Here is a 22,816-nt window from a genome sequence, read left to right on the forward strand (position 1 = left end):
GTTTCAACTAGCTATTTTGATTGGATTGTAATTAATTGGATTAAGAAACCAAGGTTGTGTCCCTTTTAGATGAGATGTAATGCAATAGATGTTACCGATATTTCCCAATACTTAATGGATTGTTGTGCGGTATGCACTTAATCTCTATTTGACTTCCCAATATTTCCCAATACTAGAAAGTATTTCTCTTCGTGATTTTCTCAAATATGGAAGAGTGGAAATTAAGAACGATTAATTTGTGGCAAGTAAACTCTTCTTGTTCCTAAGTGAGTTTATTAAACGAGAGTTCACGCCCCGAGTTCTTGTTACTTATTCCTACCAAACCCTAACTCACTTTCTCAAGCAAAGCAAAGGTTTATGACTTAAATCAATGTTTGCAACCATCGACCAACATGAAACAATGAGAAATAAGTAAAACCAATAACCCATTATGCGTTTATTCAATAGCAAACACTCATTTGCATAACACCCATCATTGGGTCCACAACTATTACGACCCGAACTGGTGAGTCATGACGAGTGCCTGACCTCTATAGACCAGACATCCTTATACCCGTACCTGAATATCACAGAATAAAAAGTGGCCCATATCTGACTCATATCTGAACTATGCATCAAGAACTCACAACCACCTGTATATATGTATATATATTGAAAAGAACAACACAAGCCGACTAGGCCGTCACGCCTACTGTACACAAAAATAGGAGCCGACAAGGCTATATCACATGTCAACTACATACAACTGTCTACAGACCTCTAATGGAGTACAAAGCTGAAGAAAGGACGGGACAAGGCCCCGTCATACCTATATATACATATCAAAAATAGCATACCAAAAAAGAACTGCAGCTCCGAACCAAAGTGGAGCGCACTGACTACCGCTGAGTGGAAGCCCTACACGGTACCGGACCGCCCGTCTGTCTATCCGAACTCGCGGGCACGAACGCATCCTCCGAGCACAGGAGTCGGTACGGATAAGGTACCGAGTATGTAACGCATAAGAACAACAAGGACATAAGAATCATGAAAGGTATCTGAAACATGAAAGCTAATCTCAATATCTGAAGGTGCCTCTGCGACGAACGATATGCATGCTCTCTTTAATAAAAAGATCATATACATATATAATATAACTGTTAGTGCTGAGGAACATACAGCCCGATCCATAAATGTTAGTGCTGTGGAACGTACAGCCCGATCCATATATCACGTCATCCCGCATCCGGGGTAATCTCATAATCTGCCCACTGCGGTGGTGTGCAGATCTACGTGCCTTCCCGGCCGACTATAGCGTGGCGCGGTGTGAGAAAATAGCTATACATATATATATAAATGGATGAAGGCCTAGTGAAAGAAGACTCTGGAAGCTGTAGATATGAAACATATGAAATCAAGGATACGATGAATCCTATACCACCTAGGAGGAGAGTCTTTGGAACTCGCTTGCTTGCTTCTTTAGTTCATATGATAAGGATCATGCCAAAAGAATAGAAGGAACAGCCTTAACATACCTTATCCACTTCTCTAGCTAACTATGCTTATGTCCCCGGCTTGACGAATATACACACAAGACCAAGTATCCTACTTGTCACGACCTGACTAGGGGCCATGACGGGTACCCTGGGCTAACCACCGAGCACCACTCATACTACTACTCATCATACTCATCCTACATTCATTTATTATTCTCATGCTTCTTATCATAGGAAAACCATTTTCATTTTGAAACATATTTACCTTTAAATACATAAGCCCTTCGTCTTTCGAAATAGTATATATACAATGAGGGAAATCGTGAGACCATACTACCCACACATACGTATCTACGTGCCTCTACTAGAGTACTAGACATCTGGACGGGACAGGACCCCGTCGTGCCTAAAACATATATATACACAAAATAATAAATCAATGGCACCTCCGGAACAATGGAGTGCTCTCAAAGTCTGCTGATAGCTCCTACGAATCAGGATTACCTCCCTGTCTACCTGTGGGCATGAGCACAGCGACCGAAGAAAAGGACGTCAGTACGAGCATTGTACTGAGTATGTAAGGCATGAATAAAATGAGCATAATAAAGAAATCATGAAACGAAAGGTGAAGATATAACCTGCTTAGCTTTTAAGAGTAAATGCATTTTAAACATATTACATATCTCAACATGTCACATATATCATCATCATTAACTAGCGTCCGGGTAACCATCATACGCCGCCTACTAGTGGTGGTCATGTTCGGCCTTCTAGGCACGGTGTACTCATAAGCAGCCCGCATTAGCGGTGACATGTCCGGCCATTCAGGCACGGTGGAATCATAAGCAGCTCGCCTTATCGGTGACATGTCCGGCCATTTAGGCACGGTGGAACCATATCATCATATACTCATCATAAACTTATCATCATCACACATTTGTCATAGAACATGCATTAGAGCTTAAGGACAATCAATAACCATATCGGGGTGACATAAGGTCGAGGACCCCCGATTACATTATGGAGTGATCATATTCATCATATCTCACCTTGAAGGAACTAATATTGTAAGGTGAGTGTACATAATGAACAACATCAATGGATCGTACTTAGGATCATTAACCTTATGGACATCATATCTTGCTTTAGAATTCTTTAGACTTAAATTCATTATCATCATTATCATACTCGTAACGTATCTCTTCTGTTTATCTTACGAAAAGCTCTTTGTAAGCATGGACTCATAATTTCCGATATGTAGGAAAATCATGGAAAGATAGGAGGATTCATGACATAGGAGTCATGCCTTAGAAAGAAGGGACTAGCCTTACATACCTTTTCGTTTAGCTACACTATCGCTTGAACGTTCTCTTCCAATGTTCTCGTTTCTACCTTCAATAGAGTTTGTACTAACATTAGAGAATCGATAGCTTAGCATACTTGACTAAAGCTAGAAAAAATTAGGCAGCATTTCCTTTGTTTATACAACTTTCTCCATATCATATATCAACTCCCAAATGTCTATAATAACGTTCACAACATCATAAGCAATAATCTTTATTCACCTACATTATCCATATTTCCCACTTTCACTTCAAATCATCCATAACCATGGTCATATTACACTATCACATTTACTCACATATAATGTTTATCTCATGTTCTTAATATCATTTATAACATAATTATAATCACAACATATCAAGAATCATGACTCATTCCAAGCTAATACTCAAAAATGCCACTATTCTTGTATTCATGACCCATTTTCTATCTCCTTCTACAATCCAAATCTTTCAACCTCTCAATACTTTAAACAACATGGAATGATCATGAAACTTACCTTAGATAGTGTGGGAATGAGCTTTGATTGGAAATACTTCACTTGAGCAAAACCCTAGTTCCACTTCCAATGAGATTTCTTGTCTTAGATGAACCCTAATGAGTTTCTTGCACTTAATTCTCTTAGTTTGATGAAATTGATCATGAATTTCTCTTGAGTTCTTGTGGAAGAAGTGTGTGGAACTCTCTAGAAGCCTTAAGAGAGATGGAGAAGTGTGGGAAATGAAATTAGTGAAGTGGGATCACATTTAAATACTTGAACTTAACTCAGCCCGTCGGGACTTCCACGGACACTTATACGGTCCATACAACATTATACGGTCCGTATAAGTGACCGTACTTCACCATCAGAGAAACAACAACTCTGTTGGGTGCTATACGGACCGTATAAGCGGTCATATAACCCCATTTTCCTGAAATGATTTACGTCGTTTCGTTTGATCTCCAATCCTTATGAAACCTTCTTGACACTTGTTTAACACTTCATTACCAATCTAAGGATCGTTATAACTCTTACTTAAGACATTATTAAGTCAATATTAGCTTGGTACTTTACGGAACTTTTCCAAAACACAACATACGCTTTGCCTTCCTTAAGGAACTTTCTCCTCTTACCTCCAACGGCTTTGGAATCTTAATTAGAATCGTTAAATAACCTTTCTTACTTATAGAAACATCGTATACTCCTTATCCGGCGTTAGCCTATTCACTAGGCAACGACATGAAATTTTTCGAGGTGTAACACCACTATTAGTCCAGAACGCTTACATTCCAACCTTTATATTAGTCTATCACTTAACGAAATTCGGACAGCATCTCCTTTGTAAATGTAACAATCCCTCAATTTCCAATTCAACCCAAACATCAACAACAACATTAACAACAACAATACCAATATCTACATATTAAAATATAATCAATTCCATCCCAAAACATCTCCCAAAACAGCCCCTAGCCTCAACTTAACTCAATTAACTTACCGATTTCATAACTATGCTTTCTTTGCTTTAAAATACTAAAACGCTTGGTAATCAACTCAATAACAAGGATAAGAATCATATAAATACCTTGAAGGAACTAGAACTCCAAAAATCAAGCTTTACATCCAACTCCTAAGCTTAACAACTTCAATAAAACCCTAGGAACAACTTTTCCTTCACTAGCTCGGGTTCACGGGCTCGGATCTTGCTAAAACCTCTCCAATATGATGGGAAATATTGGGAGAGATATTTTAGGGTTTGCATCTGATTTAGGGAGTTAAAAATGAAGAGGAAAAACATATGGGGCTATATATATAGTAAGTGGAATAAAGCTCCACCGCCTCAGGGTCGACGGCTGGTCGATGTGTCGACGACCGTCAACGTGCACCGTCCTTCTCCCACCTGAGAGTTCAGAGGCTGTGGCATGTCGACGGCGTGGAAGGAAGCCACGTCAACATGTCGACAGCCCGTCCCTTTGACCATCAAAGTGGACTGGTTTCTAGTGTCCTCAGTTGTTCCGATCCGCATTGATTCGATTCGTTTAACTTCTAATCCTATCGTATTGCAAGGAACATATGCCTATACTTCGGTGTACGCGAGGTGAGGCACTTAATATCCTGAAAACTCTGGTACAAATCTCCGTCCTAAGGGTATAAACCACGAGGAAGCCATGGACTTTCTTACGACGAAAACGAGAGGCGTAACATTCTCCCCCCCCCCCCTCCCCCCCAAAGAAACATTCGTCCTCGAATGTTCATAAAAGTCATGGGTTGTAAAAATTTTGGCAGAGTCTCCTCTATAAATATATCAATCCAACCTGTACACATCAAGCCAAAATAATGCCACACAGGGCTACATGCTAAAATATGCCACATTATGGCCTCACACGGTCAATCACAGGGTTACATATAATAACAACCATGGCCTCACACGACTAAAATAGAATAGCCATAAATATGTCACATACCTGAAGTTCCAATCTCCTCGGTAGATGAGAATAAATGTGAATATCTGGTCTTCATATCATTTTCTGCTTCGCATGTAATTTCTTCCACATTATTATTCTTCCAGAGTACTTTAACGGAAGCCACATCCTTAGTTCGCAATCGACGAAGTTGTCTATCTAATATAGCCACTGGGGTCTCCTCGTATGATAATTTCTCTGTTACCTGAACATCATCTACCGGTACAACTCTCAAGGGATCTCCTATGCACTTATGAAGCATGGACACATGGAAAACTGGATGTACAGACTCCAGATCAGAAGGTAGCTCTAACTCATACGCTACCTTACCCACTGTACGAATGATTCTATATGGCCCAATGTATCAAGGGTTTTATTTACCCTTCTTGCCAAATCTCATCACTCCCTTCATAGGCGAGATCTTCAGGAAGACCCAATCGCCTACCTCAAACTCTAACTTGCGTCGTCGATTATCTGCATAGGATTTCTGTCGGCTCTGTGCCGCTAGTAACCTTTCTTGAATCACTTTTACTTTGTCAACCACTTCTTGTATTAAGTCTGGGCCTACTAGCTGACTCTCTCCAACATCAAACCATCATATGGGTGATCTACATCTCTATCCAGATAAAGCTTCATAATGAGCCATCTGAATATTAGAATGGTAATTGTTATTAGATGCAAACTCAATAAGAGGCAAATGATCATCCCAACTACCTCGGAAATCAATTACACAAGCCCTCAAAGATATCCTCAAATGTCTGTATAGTACGCTCAGCTTGTCCATCTGTCTAAGGATGAAATGTAGTACTAAGACTCACCTGAGTCCCCAATCCGTTCTGAAAAGATCTCCAAAAGTTAGCTGTGAACTGCGTCCCTCTATCTGAAATAATGGCTGCAGGAACCCCATGAAGTCGTACAATCTCTCTAAGGTACAGCTTCGCATAATCTTCAGCTGAATAAGTAGTTCTGACAGGTAGGAAATAGGCTGACTTTGTAAGCCTATCAACTATGAACCATATGGAATCATACTTCCGCTGAGTACGGGACAAACCTATAATGAAATCCATATTAATTACCTCCTATTTCCATGTCAGAATCCCAATAGCCTGCAATAAACCTCCGGGCTACTGGTGCTCTATCTTAACATGCTGGAAATTTGGACACTGAGCGACAAACTCCGCTATGTCTTTCTTCATACCATCCCACCAATAAACTTCCTTGATATCATGGTACATTTTTATCATGCCCGGATGAATAGAATAACAAGAATAGTGTGCCTCCCCCATAACTTGCTGACGAAGCCCTGCAACATTAGGAACGCATAATCTACTTCGATACCTGAGTACTCCATCCCTGTAATCATAAAAGGTGTTTTTTCTTTCCGAGGTGTCGTATCTCGATAATGGACTAAAAGAGGATCTTCGTACTGATGCTCCTTTATCTCAGCTACCAAAGATGACATCGTTGTATCCTGAACAGTAATTCCTGTATCACCTGAGTCTATCAATCGAACTCCAAGACTGGCTAGCTGACAAACTTCACGGGCTAGCTCTCTCTTCTCTGGCTGCAAATATGACAAGCTACCCATGGATTTACGACTAAGAGCATCGGCTACTACATTGGCCTTTTCAGGTTGGTACATAATATCAACGTCATAATCTTTTAACAACTCTAGCCATCGCCTTTGATGTAAGTTCAAGTCCTTCTGCCTAAGGATGTACTAGCGGCTCTTATAGTTGGTATAGATATCAACGTGGACACTGTATAAGTAGTGCCTCGATATTTTCAAAGCATGGATCACTGCAGCTAACTTAAGATCATGGGTTGGATAATTCTTCTCGTGCCTCTTCAGCTGTCTGGAGGCATAAGCAACAACCTTGCCATGTTGCATCAATACACATCCCAACCCAATACCTGAAGCATCACAATACATCACATAGCCATGTGTTCCCTCTGAAGAGTCAAGATGGGTGCTGAGGTCAACTTGTCCTTCAATATCTGAAAACTCCGCTCACATGTATCCGTCCACTAGAACTTAGTTGATTTTTGAGTCTGCTTAGTTAACGGGGCTGAAAGAGAAGAAAATCCCTCTACGAACCTCCTATAATATCCTGCCAAACCCAAGACACTACGTATCTTTGTCGGTGTCGAGGGATTTGGAAAATTCCTCACAACCTCAATCTTTTGAGTATCTACCCTAATGCCTTCATCTGAAATAATGTGGCCAAAGAAAGCCACAGAGTTCAACCAGAACTCACACTTAGAAAACTTCGCATATAACTCTCTATCTCAAAGAACTCTAAGCACTGCACGTAGATAATCTGCATGCTCAGCCTCTGAAGATGAATAAACCAAAATATCATCTATAAACACAATCATGAACAGATCTAGAAAGGGTCTAAATACACGATTCATCAAATCCATGAATACAGCTGGAGCATTAGTTAGCCCAAAGGACATAACACGAAACTCATAGTGCCCATATCTAGTCCTGAATGTCGTCTTTGGAATGTCTTCCTCCTTCACCCTAACCTGATAATACCCTGATCTCAATTCTATCTTTGAAAAATATTTGGCACCCTGCAGTTGATCAAATAAATCATCAATCCTCCGAAGCGGATTCTTATTCTTTATAGTCACTATATTCAATTGCCTGTAATCAATACATATTTGCAAAGAGCCATCCTTCTTTCTTACAAATAAAACCGGCACTCCCCACAGTGATGTACTGGGTCTAATGAAGCCCTTCTCAAGTAGATCCCTTAATTGCTCCCTCAATTCTGCAGGTGCCATTCTATAATAAGGAATGGATATTGGCTGAGTATCTGGTAACAGATCAATAGTAAAATCAATCTCCCGCTCCGGCGAAATGCCTAGAAGCTCATCTGGAAACACCTCTGAGAATTCATTAACCACAGGAACACACTGAAGAGTTAGTGACTCTGCTTGCATATTCTGAACCTGAACCATGTGATAGATATACCCTTTTCTGATCATCTTACTAGCCTTAAGATAGGAAATAAACCTACCCCTTGGCGAAGCAAAGATTACCCTTCCACTCTAAAATTGGCTCATCGGGAAACTGGAACCCAACCACTTTGATTCTACAATCAACATTAGCATAGCAAGAAGCCAACCAATCCATACCCATAATAACATCAAAATCTATCATATCTAACTCAATCAAATCTGCTATGGTGTGACGAGTGCAAACTATGACTACATAACCTCGATATATGCACCTAGCTATGACTGGGTCATCAACTGGCATAGACACCTCAAAAAGGTTTAATCGATTCAGGCTTTATCCCAAACTTGACAGCAACAAATGGAGTAATATATGATAAGGTGGAACCTGGGTCAATCAGTGCCTATACATCATAGGAGGAAACTGATAATATACCTGTAACAACATCAGGAGACGACTCACGATCTGGTCTACCGGCCCAACGACAGACGCGGTTCGAGGACCGTCGAACTAGACGCTCCACCCCTTCCTCTACCACGTCCCGCCGGAGTCCGAGAACCTTTTCCCCGAAGGGCGACAAACGAAGAACCACCACGGACCCCCGTAGGCTGAACAATACCTACACCCTCCTTGACGGACACTCCCTCATCATATGGCCTGGCTGGCCACAAACATAACAAGTATCTTATCCCAATCAACACTGTCCAGCGTGTAATCTACCACATTGGGTATATCGCAGCAAAGGTGGTCTCACCTAGCCTGACTCCGGTTTGTACTAAGAACCCAAAGCTCTGGAACTCTGACCCGCTCCGGAATAAGAAGACCGATCAAACCTCTAGCCTGAAAACCGCGGAGGTGCACTTACTGCTGAATGGAATGGATACCGAGAATATTGCTGTCTCTGTCCTCCTCTAAACTCACCAGCAATATCTAAAAATCTAGCCCTCTTGCCATGGCCCCGGTCACGCTCACGCTCTGTCCTCCGCTGACGCTTACGATCTACCAAATTCTGTGCGTATGCCTGTATACGGGAAATATCCATACCCGGCTGTAACGCAGCTATCGTACACTCATCAATCAAATGTGGCCCTAGACCAGTCACAAAATGATGAACTCGATCCTCCATCTCAGCCACCATAGCTGGGGCATATCTAGCCAATGAATCAAAGTATACACTCTACTCCGGAACACTCATACTGCCCGGCTGGATATGCAAAAACTTGTCTGCTCGGGCCCGCCGAACCTCTGGCGACAAATAATGGACGGATGCTTGTGAACGTAGTTTCCAAGAACGAAAAGATAGGTTGACTTCTGCACCAGTCCGGACACTTCCATGATTAGAAGGTTATGTTGTTTATCGCGACGCTTGCGTGCCAGGGCCGTTTATTGATGCAACACGGTAAGGTGATTGCGTATGCTTCAAGGCAATTACTAAACATGAAAAGAATTATCCAACCCATGATCTTGAATTGGTCACAGTGATTCATGCACTAAAGACGTGGAGACATTATTTATATGGTGCCCACGTGGATATTTACACGACCATAAGATCCTTCATATCTTCGCGAAAGAGTTGAATTTGCGGCAACGACGATGGTTGGAATTGTTAAAAGATTATGATGTTGATATTCTATATCACCCCCGGAAAGGCGAATGTTGTGGTCGATGCTCTTAGCCGAGATCTATGGGAAGTCCGTGTGATGTACAACTGTGAGAAAAGAGAAATGACTCGTGAGCTCCAGGAGTTAGCTAGCCTAAGAGTTCGAGTAGTGGGACTCGGTAGCAGGGGAACTACCATTCGTAATTCGGCCAGCTTCGTCGCTAGTAGTGGAAGTGAAAGAACGACAATACGAAGATCCCATACTAATGCATTACGTAGATACACTCCTCGAAGGAGGAGTCATCATTTGAGATTGCAGAGACGGAGTTCTCCGTGTAGGCGATTATGTGTTCCCGATGGTGTTTACGCCACCAAATATTGAGAGAAGCTCATTGTTCCCGTTGTTCTATCCACCCCTGAGCAACAAAAATATATCATGATCTTAAGTCTATATATTGGTGGAAAGTGTCTAAATGGCACGATCGGGCCCTACCTCAGGTGTCTAAATGAAATAAGGTTTAGTTGAGATGTTCAAGTGAAAAATCTTGACGACCGTAAGGAGCTGTCGATGGATTTTTCATAATGAAAAGTGGAACCTACACTCAATTCCTTTCACTCCCTTTTCATATATATAGTCAATATTATCAAGAGTATCAACATTCATCAACATAACATCAAACTTGACAAGCCTATTTGGGCTTTAACTAACAACAATTGCTTTAGGGCCAGCTCTGTCCATCGTTACCTCCAAAATGATATAATAGAAAATAGAAATTTGTAGGGATCTTAGTAGCTCAGTTGGTTGGCTACCTGAACTTTAGCCTTGTTGGTGAGAGTTCAAATCCCCACATTGTAATCCCCTTTCCCATTTCCCCTTCCCCTACCCCCTATGTAATAAAAAAATTTAAAAAGAAAATATAGAAATTTCAATTGGATTTGGGGACTAAGTGTTCCAACGGTGAAAAGAACAAAGATACCTACTGAACACAAACTAATTACACAGCCCTACTCTTTTACTTTCCTACCCCCAAAACTAATTACCCTTTCTACCCGTTGAAGCTTCGTAGGTAATTATCTCTTTTTTCTTCTTTTCTTTTTTATTTCTCTACTTCTTATCTTCTTTTCTCCTTTTCTTTTTTCTCGTTTTTTGTATATTTTTTTCCTTTTTTTTTCATTTATTTTTTCCCAAAGCATATTATTTTTTATTTTCTTTTTTTTTCACCATAATTTGATTTCATATTTAATTTTTTTTAAAAAAAAAATTTTATTACATAGGGGAAGGGGAATTAGGGGTGGGATTACAATGTGAGGATTCAAACCCTCACCAATAAGGTGAAAGTTCAGGTAGCCAACCAACTGAGCTACTAGATCCCTACATTCCATATTTAGTTCTAGCTCCTTTCTTTTCGTTTTTTTTTTCTTTCTTTCTTTTTCGATTTCTTTATTTCTTGTTCCTTTTTTAGTTTTTTTTTTTTTTTTTTTTGTGTGTGTGTGTACTCCATAATCTAATTTCATTCCATCTTTTTGGTTTTGCTCTTTTTCTTCGTTTGTATTTTTTAGTTTCTGGTTATTTTCATTCACTTTTTTTTTTCTAATTTCATTTTTTTCAAATTATTTTTGGAAAAGGGTTAGATCTGCCCTTGTACTCTAAAAAATAAATTATATTTACCCTTCATTATACTTTTTTAATATATTTTTCCTTGCCATCCAACTCGGGGTCATATTTATCCCTCTTCTGTTAAGTTTCATGTCCCCTTCTAAATTTTCCCATGTGAAGCCTACATGTCATTTTTTTTTTCAATTAAATCTGATCATCCATTTAAAAGAATTTAACCCGTCCGCCCGACCCACTAAATTCTGGAAATTTGATCTTAATCTTCTTCCTTCAGCTATGTGAGCTACCACAATCACAAAACCAGAGAAATTAAAATTAACAAAAATTAAACATCTATAGCCATGGAAGGACGAAAATTCCTTAGATATCTCATAATTTTCACTTTTCTAAACTTACCTAGCTGAGCTATTGGACTGCACCACTTACTCTCCATGGTGCAGTTCTAAAAAACCCTTTTTACCCCGCCGACCGGAAAAAGATAAAAATCACTATGCCAATGTCCTTCACTAACAATCGGTGAAATTCAAAAAGTGGAAAAAATCGTTAATTCGATGGAGCAATTTAGGAATAAAGGTTATGTTCTTCACTGTGTGGTACTAGACGTAACTGGAACAAGAAGATTTCAGCTGCTAACTGCTGAAGGAAGAAGATGAAGACCAAATTTCCAGAACTTAGTGGATCGGGCTGCAGGTTAAATTCTTTTAATCAGATTTAATTGTAAAAGAAATGACACGTAGGCATCACGTAGGAAAATTTAGGTGCGGACATGAGACTTAATGGAAGAGGGATAAATATGGTTATAAAGATGGATGACAAGGGCAAATATATTAAAAAAAAAGATAATGAAAGGTATATATAACTTATTTTTTAGAGTACCGGGGCAAATTTGACCCTTTTCCGGTTTTTTTTTTTTTTTCATAATCTAATTATATACTCCTTTTGGCTCATTTATTTTGAAACATATACTGACATGGAATCATAGATGACAGATTCAATTATTAAAATAATTACTCATGCTCACATATTATATGTCATATACAAATCCTTCAAAAGAAAACACTCCTTTGTCATCTAGAATACCCACATATATTTCATATACTGAGAGGGTATCATATAGGGCTACTTCATTTCTTCAATAAAAATACAACTCAATCCTTTATGATATCACATGGTATATCATATACTGACAGGATATTATAGAATACTGATTCATTCCTTAAAAAACATACTAGAATCCTCTATGATACCCACATGATATATAGCATATACTGATAGAGTATCATAGAAGATCGGTTCATTCCTTCAAGAAAAACACTTAATCCTCTATGATACCAACCTGGTATATATTATATACTGACAAGGTATCATAGATGAAAGATTTATTCCTTACTCAGTTCCCGATGACGCCCACATGGTATATATCATATACTGACATGGTATCATAAATGACTTGTTCATTCCTTAAAAAAAAAAAAAAAAAAACACTCCTCAGTCATCAATGATACTCACATGGTTTATATTATATATTGACAGGATATCATAGAGGACTTGTTCATTCCTTCAAAAAAGAGCTCAATCCTCTATGATACCAACCTGGTATATATCATATACTGACAGGCTATCATAGAAGATTAATTGCCCTTCAAAAAAGAGCTTAGCCCTCAATAATATCAACCTAGTATATATCAATATATTAAACCAATCTTCTATAATATCCTGTTAGTATATGATATATAATAATGGGTTGTCATAGAGGACTAAGTGTTTTTCTTGAAGTGTCACTCCTTCATGATACTCTGTCAATATATGATATACCACGTGGATATCGTAGAGGATTGGGTAGTGTTTATTTGCAAAATAGAACAAATTCATAAAAGCATATTTTATATTAAACTAGGCTAGTGACTTTAGTATTTTCTTAATTACTTCTTATTGTAGCTAATTATTTAATTTTCATAATTTTTTATAAAGAGCTTTCATATATTTTTATTAGTCTAAAAATAGTTAGCTAATATTTTTATCTTTTGTATTTTATATTTATCCTTAAAAGAAAGGAGAAAAGACAAAACTAGAGAAAGGAACAAAAAAAAAAAAGATAAACTAATCAAAAAAGGAGAAATAAATTAAGAGGAAAATGGAACAAAAGGAAAAAGAACAAGGACAAAATAGCTGCACGCAAAAGGACAAATAAGTTGGTACAAAAGGACAAAATAGCTGGCAGAAAAGGACTTGCGGATATTTCAGGTAAATATTTTGAGCTTGTAGATATCTCGGGTAATTAGTTAATAGGGGACAATTTCGGGTAAATAGTTTGTCTAATGGGGCCAGTTAGTACACTTTACCCAATTTTTTATGCGACTTTGCTATCACAATAGGCTTCTTACACGTTTTTACCTAAATTCTATTGGCATCGACATTGCCTATATGCTCTACTTATAAAACCATTTTTTTTTTTTTTAAAAAAAAAAAGGCAATAAAACCATTGAGCATATTTTCTTGGACTGTGACACTGTGAGACACTTTAAGACAAAATTGTAAATCAAAGCCAACCTCAATGGCTTGATATGCTTCGGAGCACTCCACATCTCATTATAACTGGCATAATCTTTCCTTTTTGTATCTGGAACAATCACCATAACAATTTACGAAACAAAATCTCCATAAACACAACAATTTCCAGAACTCTTGAATTTAATTTGCTCACTGGTAATGAATTTTCTGAGGAGAAACGGATTAACCTTTTGATTAGTAAGACTACTCCTAGAGCTAGTTACTATAAATTGAATATAAATGATGCAACAAACGCAAAAAATGATTGGGTTATTGGCTTTCAGGGCAGTCTACCTGCAACTAACCACACACATGCATGATTATTACTCCCTCCGTCCCATTTTGTACGGTGTTTGACTTGGCACGACATTTAAGAATTAAATAAAAACTTTTGAATCTTGTGATCTAAAACAAATAATAAAAATTTATGTGACTAGAAATCATTTCATTAAGGTAAAGAGATACTTCCTCCGGTCCAAAAAAGTTGAGGTTTTAGACTAGGACACGTGGATTAAAGAATTCACTTACTCCTAAAAATTAAGAGGTGTATTGACTAAAATACCCTTAATTAAGAGGGACTTTGAAACTACAACAAACACTAAATTTGTTCATATGTGTCTAGGGAAAATTTGGAAAAGAATAAAATACCTTCTTGATAGACTAAAACCTCAATTATTTTGAACCAACTTTTAGAGGCTAAATCCTCAATTTTTTGGACTAGAGGGAGTGAATATAAAGTTGAATTGTTACTAAATATAGAAAGATGCCATTCCTTTTGGGACTGACTAAAAAGGAAAGAGTATCATGTAAATTGAGACAGAGGGAGTAGCAATATATACCTGCATTAAGACTGCTAACGTGCATTGTTTATTTTCATTGGAAATAGAACCAGACCCAACTGAAGCCATAGACTTATTACTGCAATCTTCACCTACTTATAACTCTATTGCAAATGATGGCAGATTCTTAATGAAGCAACTGAGGAACCTGCAAGTTCGTTAGGCACACGTTCCAGAAAACTAAACAAGTTGCAGATTTGCTTGCAAAAGAAGGAATAAAGTGAAAACATTTTGATAATATTACCAATCTATGTACCCCACCCACCCCTTTTGTTCTATGTAGCTAGAACTAAATAGATCAAATTCCAGTACCTCTAGGAATATCTCAAACTACCATGTAACGTTATGGACCCACTGCGCAACTTATTCGCGCTAAAATGCACCTCTATCTGTAATGACGTTACTTAGTTACTAATATTATGCATCTATTAACAAAAGAAAACTGTAATAAAATAAGATCGTTTTCTAACTTTGTATACTTAAATAAACAGTAAAACAGAGGGGCAACGAAGTAAGAATCTAAGGTTATTGCAAAGAGTTGCAGAAAAAGAAGAGTTGAAAAAAAGGCAGGAGAATGGAAAGGCAAAAAGTCAATTATTGTGTATACTATAAAACAAAAAGAGTCTATTTTGGCAAAACTTTGTAAAACGAGGACAAATATTAAATAGCATACCTGTGGGAACACCTCGCATAAATAAATTCTAGAAACTATCTTGAGCAAGTTAAGGCATAAAAGAAAAAGTACTTAAAGACAAATGCAAAAATTGCACTCATTCCATTCAATCAATCAACTACATTTCAAGCCCAAACAAAGCACTCAATTATTATTGAGACCCCCCAAAAAAAATTATTCACAAATCTACAATATACAGAAGTAAACTAACCTAAAGTGAAATTCCAACAAGCCATAAGATCCAAGTTCTATATGGCTAAGGAACAACTACAATTTTGCTGACTCTTTCATCAAGATGTATTCAATTCCAACAATCAAGTTAAAAGAACACCACACAAAGTAATCCAGCACCCAAATTTGCAGCAGCAAGGCATATAGCGCGAGAAAAAATGAACTGAAAATCCGAAAGCAACTAATCTGACTAAAATCCATTCTGTATTCATGCCGATGAGCACAAGAGATGTGGACCAATGAGGATTGGTTTCACACCTGCGTACTTGAAAGACATCTCCATTGCCCAACACGAGGTCCCTTGTCTAAAAGCATTAGCAAGCCTGCTCTGTTGGCTGTCAAACCAAACAAGTACCTAAACAAGTATAATGATTATTTCAGTGCCAATTATCTCAACTGGCTTGAGCAGGCAAAATAATAACAGATTCCCCCCTCTAATATAAGCAACTAAATAAAATTGTAATAGCTTTCTAATGATCAAAACTTACTTGGGTCGACGTGCTTTCCTTCTCCACAAGACAAAGGATATTATCCACTGACCAGGAAAAAAGAGACAATATATCAGCACTTATATACCAGAAAACATGACATGGGAGAGCCAAAAGAAATTATGTGGGAATTAAAGCGTGGGGAGCAAGGTTGGGAAAATTTTAATATCGAAAAGCAAAAAGGTTCTCTAAGCTGCCTTACCATCCCCACACAGAAAGAAAAGGAAGAAGGATCAGCATAAACAAAGTTCAGGGAAATAAAAAATAGAATACAAAAGTTATACACCAGCTATAATCTTCTGATCCAAAATCTTTACTCTCCTTAGAAATCAGTATTTCAGTCAGAATACCATCCAAAATAACCAGTGAAGGGAGCTGTGAGTCAAACATACAAGACAAAATGGATCAACCAATTAGGTATTTTTTTTTTTTTTTTTTTTTGAGACTTGTAAGAGATCAACCAATTAGGTATATCAACGAAGAGAAGCCTGTAATAAGGCATCAATATCTCAGTGATCTCAAATTGAGGTCAAAAGTAATCCCAATAGCAGATTTCATACAACTCGGTATGTGGTTCCTCCCAAAATTCATGTTCACATTAAGCTCTTCCTATTCTTGGATAGGCTCAATATCTTACTTAAACATAAGCTCTAGAGGTCAATATTTTATTAGGAACCATTGTAATTCAGAATTATTTAAGCTCTACAAGTCAATATATTTTATGATTCAAAAAAAGTTAAATATTTTATTCAGACATATAGACTAAACTGTTCTAAATAGACCACCTATGAGCCACACCAATTCTAGCCAACCCAATGAAGCCAAAATATTCAACGGCTCACGCCATATGGAGGTAATGCAAGGGATATTATCAACCCAACTCTAGATTTTCCCACAGCTCATGAACCAGAAAAATATTAACCTCATCATTCTATTTCTGAAAAACTGAATGCTGTGTGAGTTTGCTCACATTTTTGGCCCCAAGCGTGGATAAAGGATGAGCGTAGCTGTAGGTTGAAAGCATCATAAAACTAGTCTATTTATGATAAATACTCACAATATTGAATACGGTGATAGTAAGGATCCATATAGCCGATTTCAACTAGCTTGGGATAGAGGCCAAATAGTTGTATTCTATTTCTAGAAAGGCTCATCCTATTACACACAAAAACCGCAGAATAAGTTAATAACTGAAATTTGTAAGAGTTTGCTTTTGCATTCTTCCAAAGCCTCAATCAGTAGGAAACAAACAAATTGCAAGACTGGTACTCACAGAGAAAAGTTAGAGCATCAGTAAAGCGGAAAAAGATTACTGCACTTGATTGAAGTACAGGAGTGGAAGAATCATGAAAATATGCATGAAAAAAAAGTATGACAAACACCAAAACTGTACTCATCGATCAGCATTCCTCGCCCGGGAGCCCCATGTCATATAAGTAAATTAGGCTATTATATATAACAAATACTTAACATCATAATACAGGGAAAATATTTTGGCATTGCTTTTTTTGTTATCATGTAAGAAATAGAGAAACAAAATTGGTAAAACTGATTTGAAGAGACGTAAAATGACTTCTGGTCAAAATCGCCATTCCCGTGGGATTGTAACCAAACTAGCTGAGATGTATTGATTCAAAGAAATGGAAATCAAGGAAGATAAACAAGAAGAGGTGATGTTTGTAATATAAAGTGGCTCAGCATACAGGAAAATGGAAGATCCAGAAATTCTCTAGGATCTAATCAATATTCTTCCTATTCTGACCTTGACAGGAAATCATCATAACTGATATCATCCTCATTAAAGATATGCAGCCTTGATGATATTTTTTACACAGTATGACAATTATATACTTCCAACTATAATAGTTCAAATTGTAACTGCTGATGTAATCAGTGATATGGCCTCCTTTCAACTTAACAAAAGAAATCACAGTGTTCATTCCATAAAATACAGTAACAGCTGTATCATGATATAACAGTTGCAATGACCTAGGACGGTGCTTTTAACATAGGACAAAGATCATATGCACCACACACTTAGATATGTGAAAATGAATTTGTTGAGCACAAAAAATATAGAATCACAGGTAAAAGCATACCTTGAATATTGACATGAATGAAAAGCTCGTGAATAGAGATGTCTTCCTCACAGATGTTGTCCTTGCTGGAGACACTTCTTTGCAAAGCTGTTGAGCAATTTCTTTAAGCAATATCAGCTGTGCTTTATCAGTCCGCATAGAAATGATAGCCTGCCTCATTGATTCCCGATCAGCCTCAAGTGCCTGCAGCCTAAGGTAAAGCTTCGTGACCTCAGGATCTCCAAAATCTGTATGATTTAGCGAATCTTTTGGGGTATGGACGGAAGCCTTGGTCTCTGAGTTACCCTGATGAATAGAGTCAATTGTATAAACCCTGTCACTCATTTCATCACCAACTTCCGATGACTCGTCCTTCTTCCTCAAGTTCGGATACTCCTCTGTTTGCGAATTTTCTGCTTTTCTAACACTTCCACCAAACTTCGGAGAACTTGAGATGAAATCTGAGCTCATTTCTTTATTTGTTACAACTATTGCTTTTTCAAGGACATTGTTGTTAAGCACTTCCCCATCAGTCTGACTCCTTGGTGATGTTTCCAATTGATTAATCCTCTTCTCCAGATCTTGCAATTGTTCACATGATCGTTGTTCCTCTCCAAATGCATATTTCTCAACATCCACAACCTCATTGTACACTTGGTTCTCATTTATAGTGCATTTCAAAGGAGGGTAATCATACAAAGGAATTTCAAAACGCCCATCGTCGAAACTCTGACCCACACTATTGTTCCGGCTAAAACGACCCCCCTTCTCTTTCTCACCATCATCCTCAACCTCAGACTCCAATAGCCCGTAACTCAACATTCTATGCTTATACATTTGCACCTCGCAACTCAACGACTGAATCACTTGCTCCCTCTTATACAACAAATCCTCCAACGCCATCATCTCTTGTTGATCATGAGCCATTTTCTCCTCCGTAAACATCTTAAACTGCCTGAATTCCATTTGGGACTCGGCTTTTTCCCTTTGCAACCTCAAAATCATCGACATCGCTTCATTCGCAGCCGACGAAGCCGCATTCCTCTCTTCCTCCAACTCAGCACTCAATTCTTGAATCGTCTCCTGTTGGCTACAAACCATTTCCCTTAACGCAATACACTCGTTTTCCATGTCTATACGAGCCGTTTGCTGAGGTAAAATCAAACCCGGGATCACGAATTTCTTCTCAGTCTCATCATATTCATCTAATTTTCGCTTCACAGTACGTATCCAAATCCCCGAAAAGGAACTACAATTACACTCACAATCACAACATTTGACCATACTGGTCGATGGGGTCGTATTTTTAGAATCCATAGACTAACACACATCCAATAAAACTCCTCTAAATCAATAATAAACCAACAACAACATACCCAGTGTAATCCGCCGAGTGGGGTCTGTAAATCAAGAATAACCCATAAATTGAAAATGGAAAATATTAAGAAAAATGAAAAAATTTAAGGAACCAAAACCCCATAAAGGGCAACTAATTATGTGCAAAATATCCTGAAATCCCTCCTTGCTATCTTCTCTTTTCCCTCAAATACGAAATCCTGTAAAAAGAAATTAAGTCAAAATTAGAAAAATTACAGTAATTGATTACTTAGAAGATAAGAACAAATTAGAGAGTAAAATTAGGGAACCTGTAATTAGGAGCTGATAAAAAGGAGGTGAAATATTTTCCGGGAAAATTAAAAGATATTTTCAGGGGAAAAAAAAAAAAGAAGAAGGGGGAAACTGAAAATCAGGAGAAATAAGGGGGGAATTTGGGAACCCTAGCTTTTGTGTTTCTTCTTTGATTTTTTATTGCTTCGTGCACAAAATGATGAGATCACGAGGGTTTGATTTGTTGGATTTTCTTTTTCTTTTGTTGGGGTGAGATTAAACAAGGAAAAGAATGCGGGAGGGCGGGGGGGGCGGGGTGAAATTGGAGATATTTAGGCAAATGAGTAGAAGTGGGGCCAGTGGGTTGTAGGGAGCTGCTTTTTTAGTTTTTTTTTTTTTTTTTTTTTTTTTTTTTTTGGTCCAAGTATGGGGGCGTTGGAGACGTGTTTTCATTGCTTTACTATGTTAAGCATTTCTTATAGAACCTCACGAGTCATGACCATCCTAATCTGATAACCGAAGATTGCGTATTGATAAATTGTAAATAGATTTTAGCTGAATTAATTGTAAACTAAGTATTTGACATACACATGAATGCTGAAATAACTCTCAAAGTAAATGATTTTCTTATAAAACATATATTTTCATGTTGCGGTTTTAGCCTGTCCGCTCACATGCAATAGCTCATACGAGTGTGGGATAGTTAACTCTAGCCCTCATGGCACTCAAGTTAGGGTAGGTCAGCTGACCCTCTCTTGTCTGAGGATGAATGTAAACATGTCAGTAGTTGAATCTGAACTGAAAGATATCATTGCACTGCACATAACATGTATTATTCTGAAAGTTGAGATAATTTAATTATAAAAGTCTTGAAAGATAGCTAATGATGCATGTACAACTCATAGTTCTTACTTAAAGACTTAAATGAGTGAAGATATAGGGGAATGAGAGCTAAATCACAAGAACAATATCTAAGGCATGGAAAACATAGGTTTGCTATAATTTCCTTCTGTTAAATAAGTAAGATATAACATCAACGAATTACCATAAGCTTGTGAGTTCAAATATTTGATAATTCTATCCAAAATATTCAATAACACGTCAAGTTAGGCTAGGTGATCCATTTTCATATATAATTCTAAAAAAGTTTAAGTTAATCCTTGATTAATCTGGACAAATCCTAAAACAAATCACATGAACGGATTACCTATAATCTTGTGAGTTCAAATCTATGATTATTTTCTCACTTAGACTCCAAATGCATGATCAAATTCCAATTTTACCATATAAGAAAGTTCGGTCAAAGCCCCTTAATCTTGTCATTTCAAATATCATGAATTATGGTTAAATTTCCACCAGATTTAAGTATAATGATCAATAGGTAATATTAAAAATTTATCTCAATAATTTGGGTCAAATATCAGTTCATTACATCTTCCACAAGCTTACACTTTTCCAAAATTGTCAAAAATGACGTAGCATCACTGTTTCTATTTATATCACGTGCCCGTGTAATTACCAAAAAAAAAAAAAAATCGCCATTTCAGAACTTAGTGGGTCGTGCCATCATAGCATTTGTGGGCCAAGCATCGCATTTGCGGCATCCCAAATGTGGACAACCCTTCACATTTGCGAGTCCAGAACCTAAATGATCCAAAAAAAAAAAAAAAAAAAAGAGATGAACCAAAATACTCCAAGAAAAAAGTGGTACGAAAGTATCTTTAACGCAGCTTTTTTATGCGTTATATAAAAGTAAGTTAACGTCCCCTGTTAAAATCTGTTACTCGAATTTTCTTTTTTTTTAAAAAAAAAAAAAGCTAAATTACATAACGCACTATTTTAGTGTGCTATGCAGGCTATGAATTTACTTAACTAATCCAACATCCAACTGTGTATCCATTTAAAAAACTATGCAAAAGTTTTCATCTTTTAAAATATTTATAATACTCCTCCGTTCACTTTTACTTGTCCAGTATTCTAAAATTACATTTTCACTTTTACTTGTCACTTTTAGCATATTAAGAGAAGATAATTTTTTCCCCTATTTTACCCATAGTAGTAATTACTCATTTTAAATCATTTTCAAGTCCATTAAAAATTTACATCAATTAAATGAATATCGTGATAAACTATGCATTTCATTTATTATTTCTTAAGGAATGTGTAAAGTTAACAAGTAAAAGTGAACGGAGGGAGTATTAATTTATCTTCTAATACTATAAGAATCTTTTAACAAGTTACCAAAGTATGTATTCTCTTATCTCTTGATATTTATGAAAAACATTTATTTTTATAGAAAGTATTTATTCTCTTACTTTTTAATAATTATCTTTTAACAAATTATTTATCCTCTTGTTCATTGGCTGGTTGGTTTTTTTTCTTAATTAATGTTCGTTTAGCTAATTCTAAAAACAATCTAAGTCTAAGATCTATTTACCGATAAAAATTAATAATTTGATTATAAGTGACGATTAATTACACTAAATACTAATGTAAATAAGAATTAATTCGAAGTACATACCTTGTATTTTAAAATCGAACATTTACACCACTTATACTGTGAAAATCCTACCTTTGATTTTAAAATACAAGGGTGTATCTCGAATTAATTCTTATTACATGAGTATTTAATAGAAAGATAACTAGAATTTTAACGTATTTGGCAAAAAAAAAAAAAAAACTAAAAAATCTTAATTATAGTGATGTATTCCTAATTTTCAAACAAAAAACTTAATTTCTTAAGAAATATTACGCAAATGACAATTTATCGGAATAAATAATTTTTAAATAGTTTTAAAGCGGAAGAATAAATAAACTAAAGATGAGGAATTCTTATATAATAAAATATTATAACTCAATATAACTATAAATAATTTTTAAATAGTTTTAAAGCGGAAGAATAAAT

General features: G+C 36.9%; 1 protein-coding gene across 1 annotated transcript; it reads right to left on the reverse strand.

Moving 5' to 3' along the window:
• Positions 1–15,578: 15,578 nt before the first annotated feature.
• LOC132061840 (myosin-binding protein 7-like) lies at positions 15,579–20,203 on the reverse strand. Its single transcript, XM_059454499.1, has 4 exons — positions 19,950–20,203; positions 18,325–19,859; positions 16,226–16,272; positions 15,579–16,092 (listed from the first exon to the last, which is right to left on the reverse strand). The coding sequence occupies exons 2-4, from the start codon at positions 19,618–19,620 to the stop codon at positions 15,990–15,992; spliced, it is 1,446 nt and encodes a 481-aa protein (XP_059310482.1). The 5' UTR covers positions 19,621–19,859; positions 19,950–20,203; the 3' UTR covers positions 15,579–15,989.
• Between the last annotated feature and the right edge of the window lie 2,613 nt (positions 20,204–22,816).

The sequence above is a fragment of the Lycium ferocissimum genome, chromosome 7 (genome assembly GCF_029784015.1).
Source record: "Lycium ferocissimum isolate CSIRO_LF1 chromosome 7, AGI_CSIRO_Lferr_CH_V1, whole genome shotgun sequence".
Classification (NCBI taxonomy): domain Eukaryota; kingdom Viridiplantae; phylum Streptophyta; class Magnoliopsida; order Solanales; family Solanaceae; genus Lycium; species Lycium ferocissimum.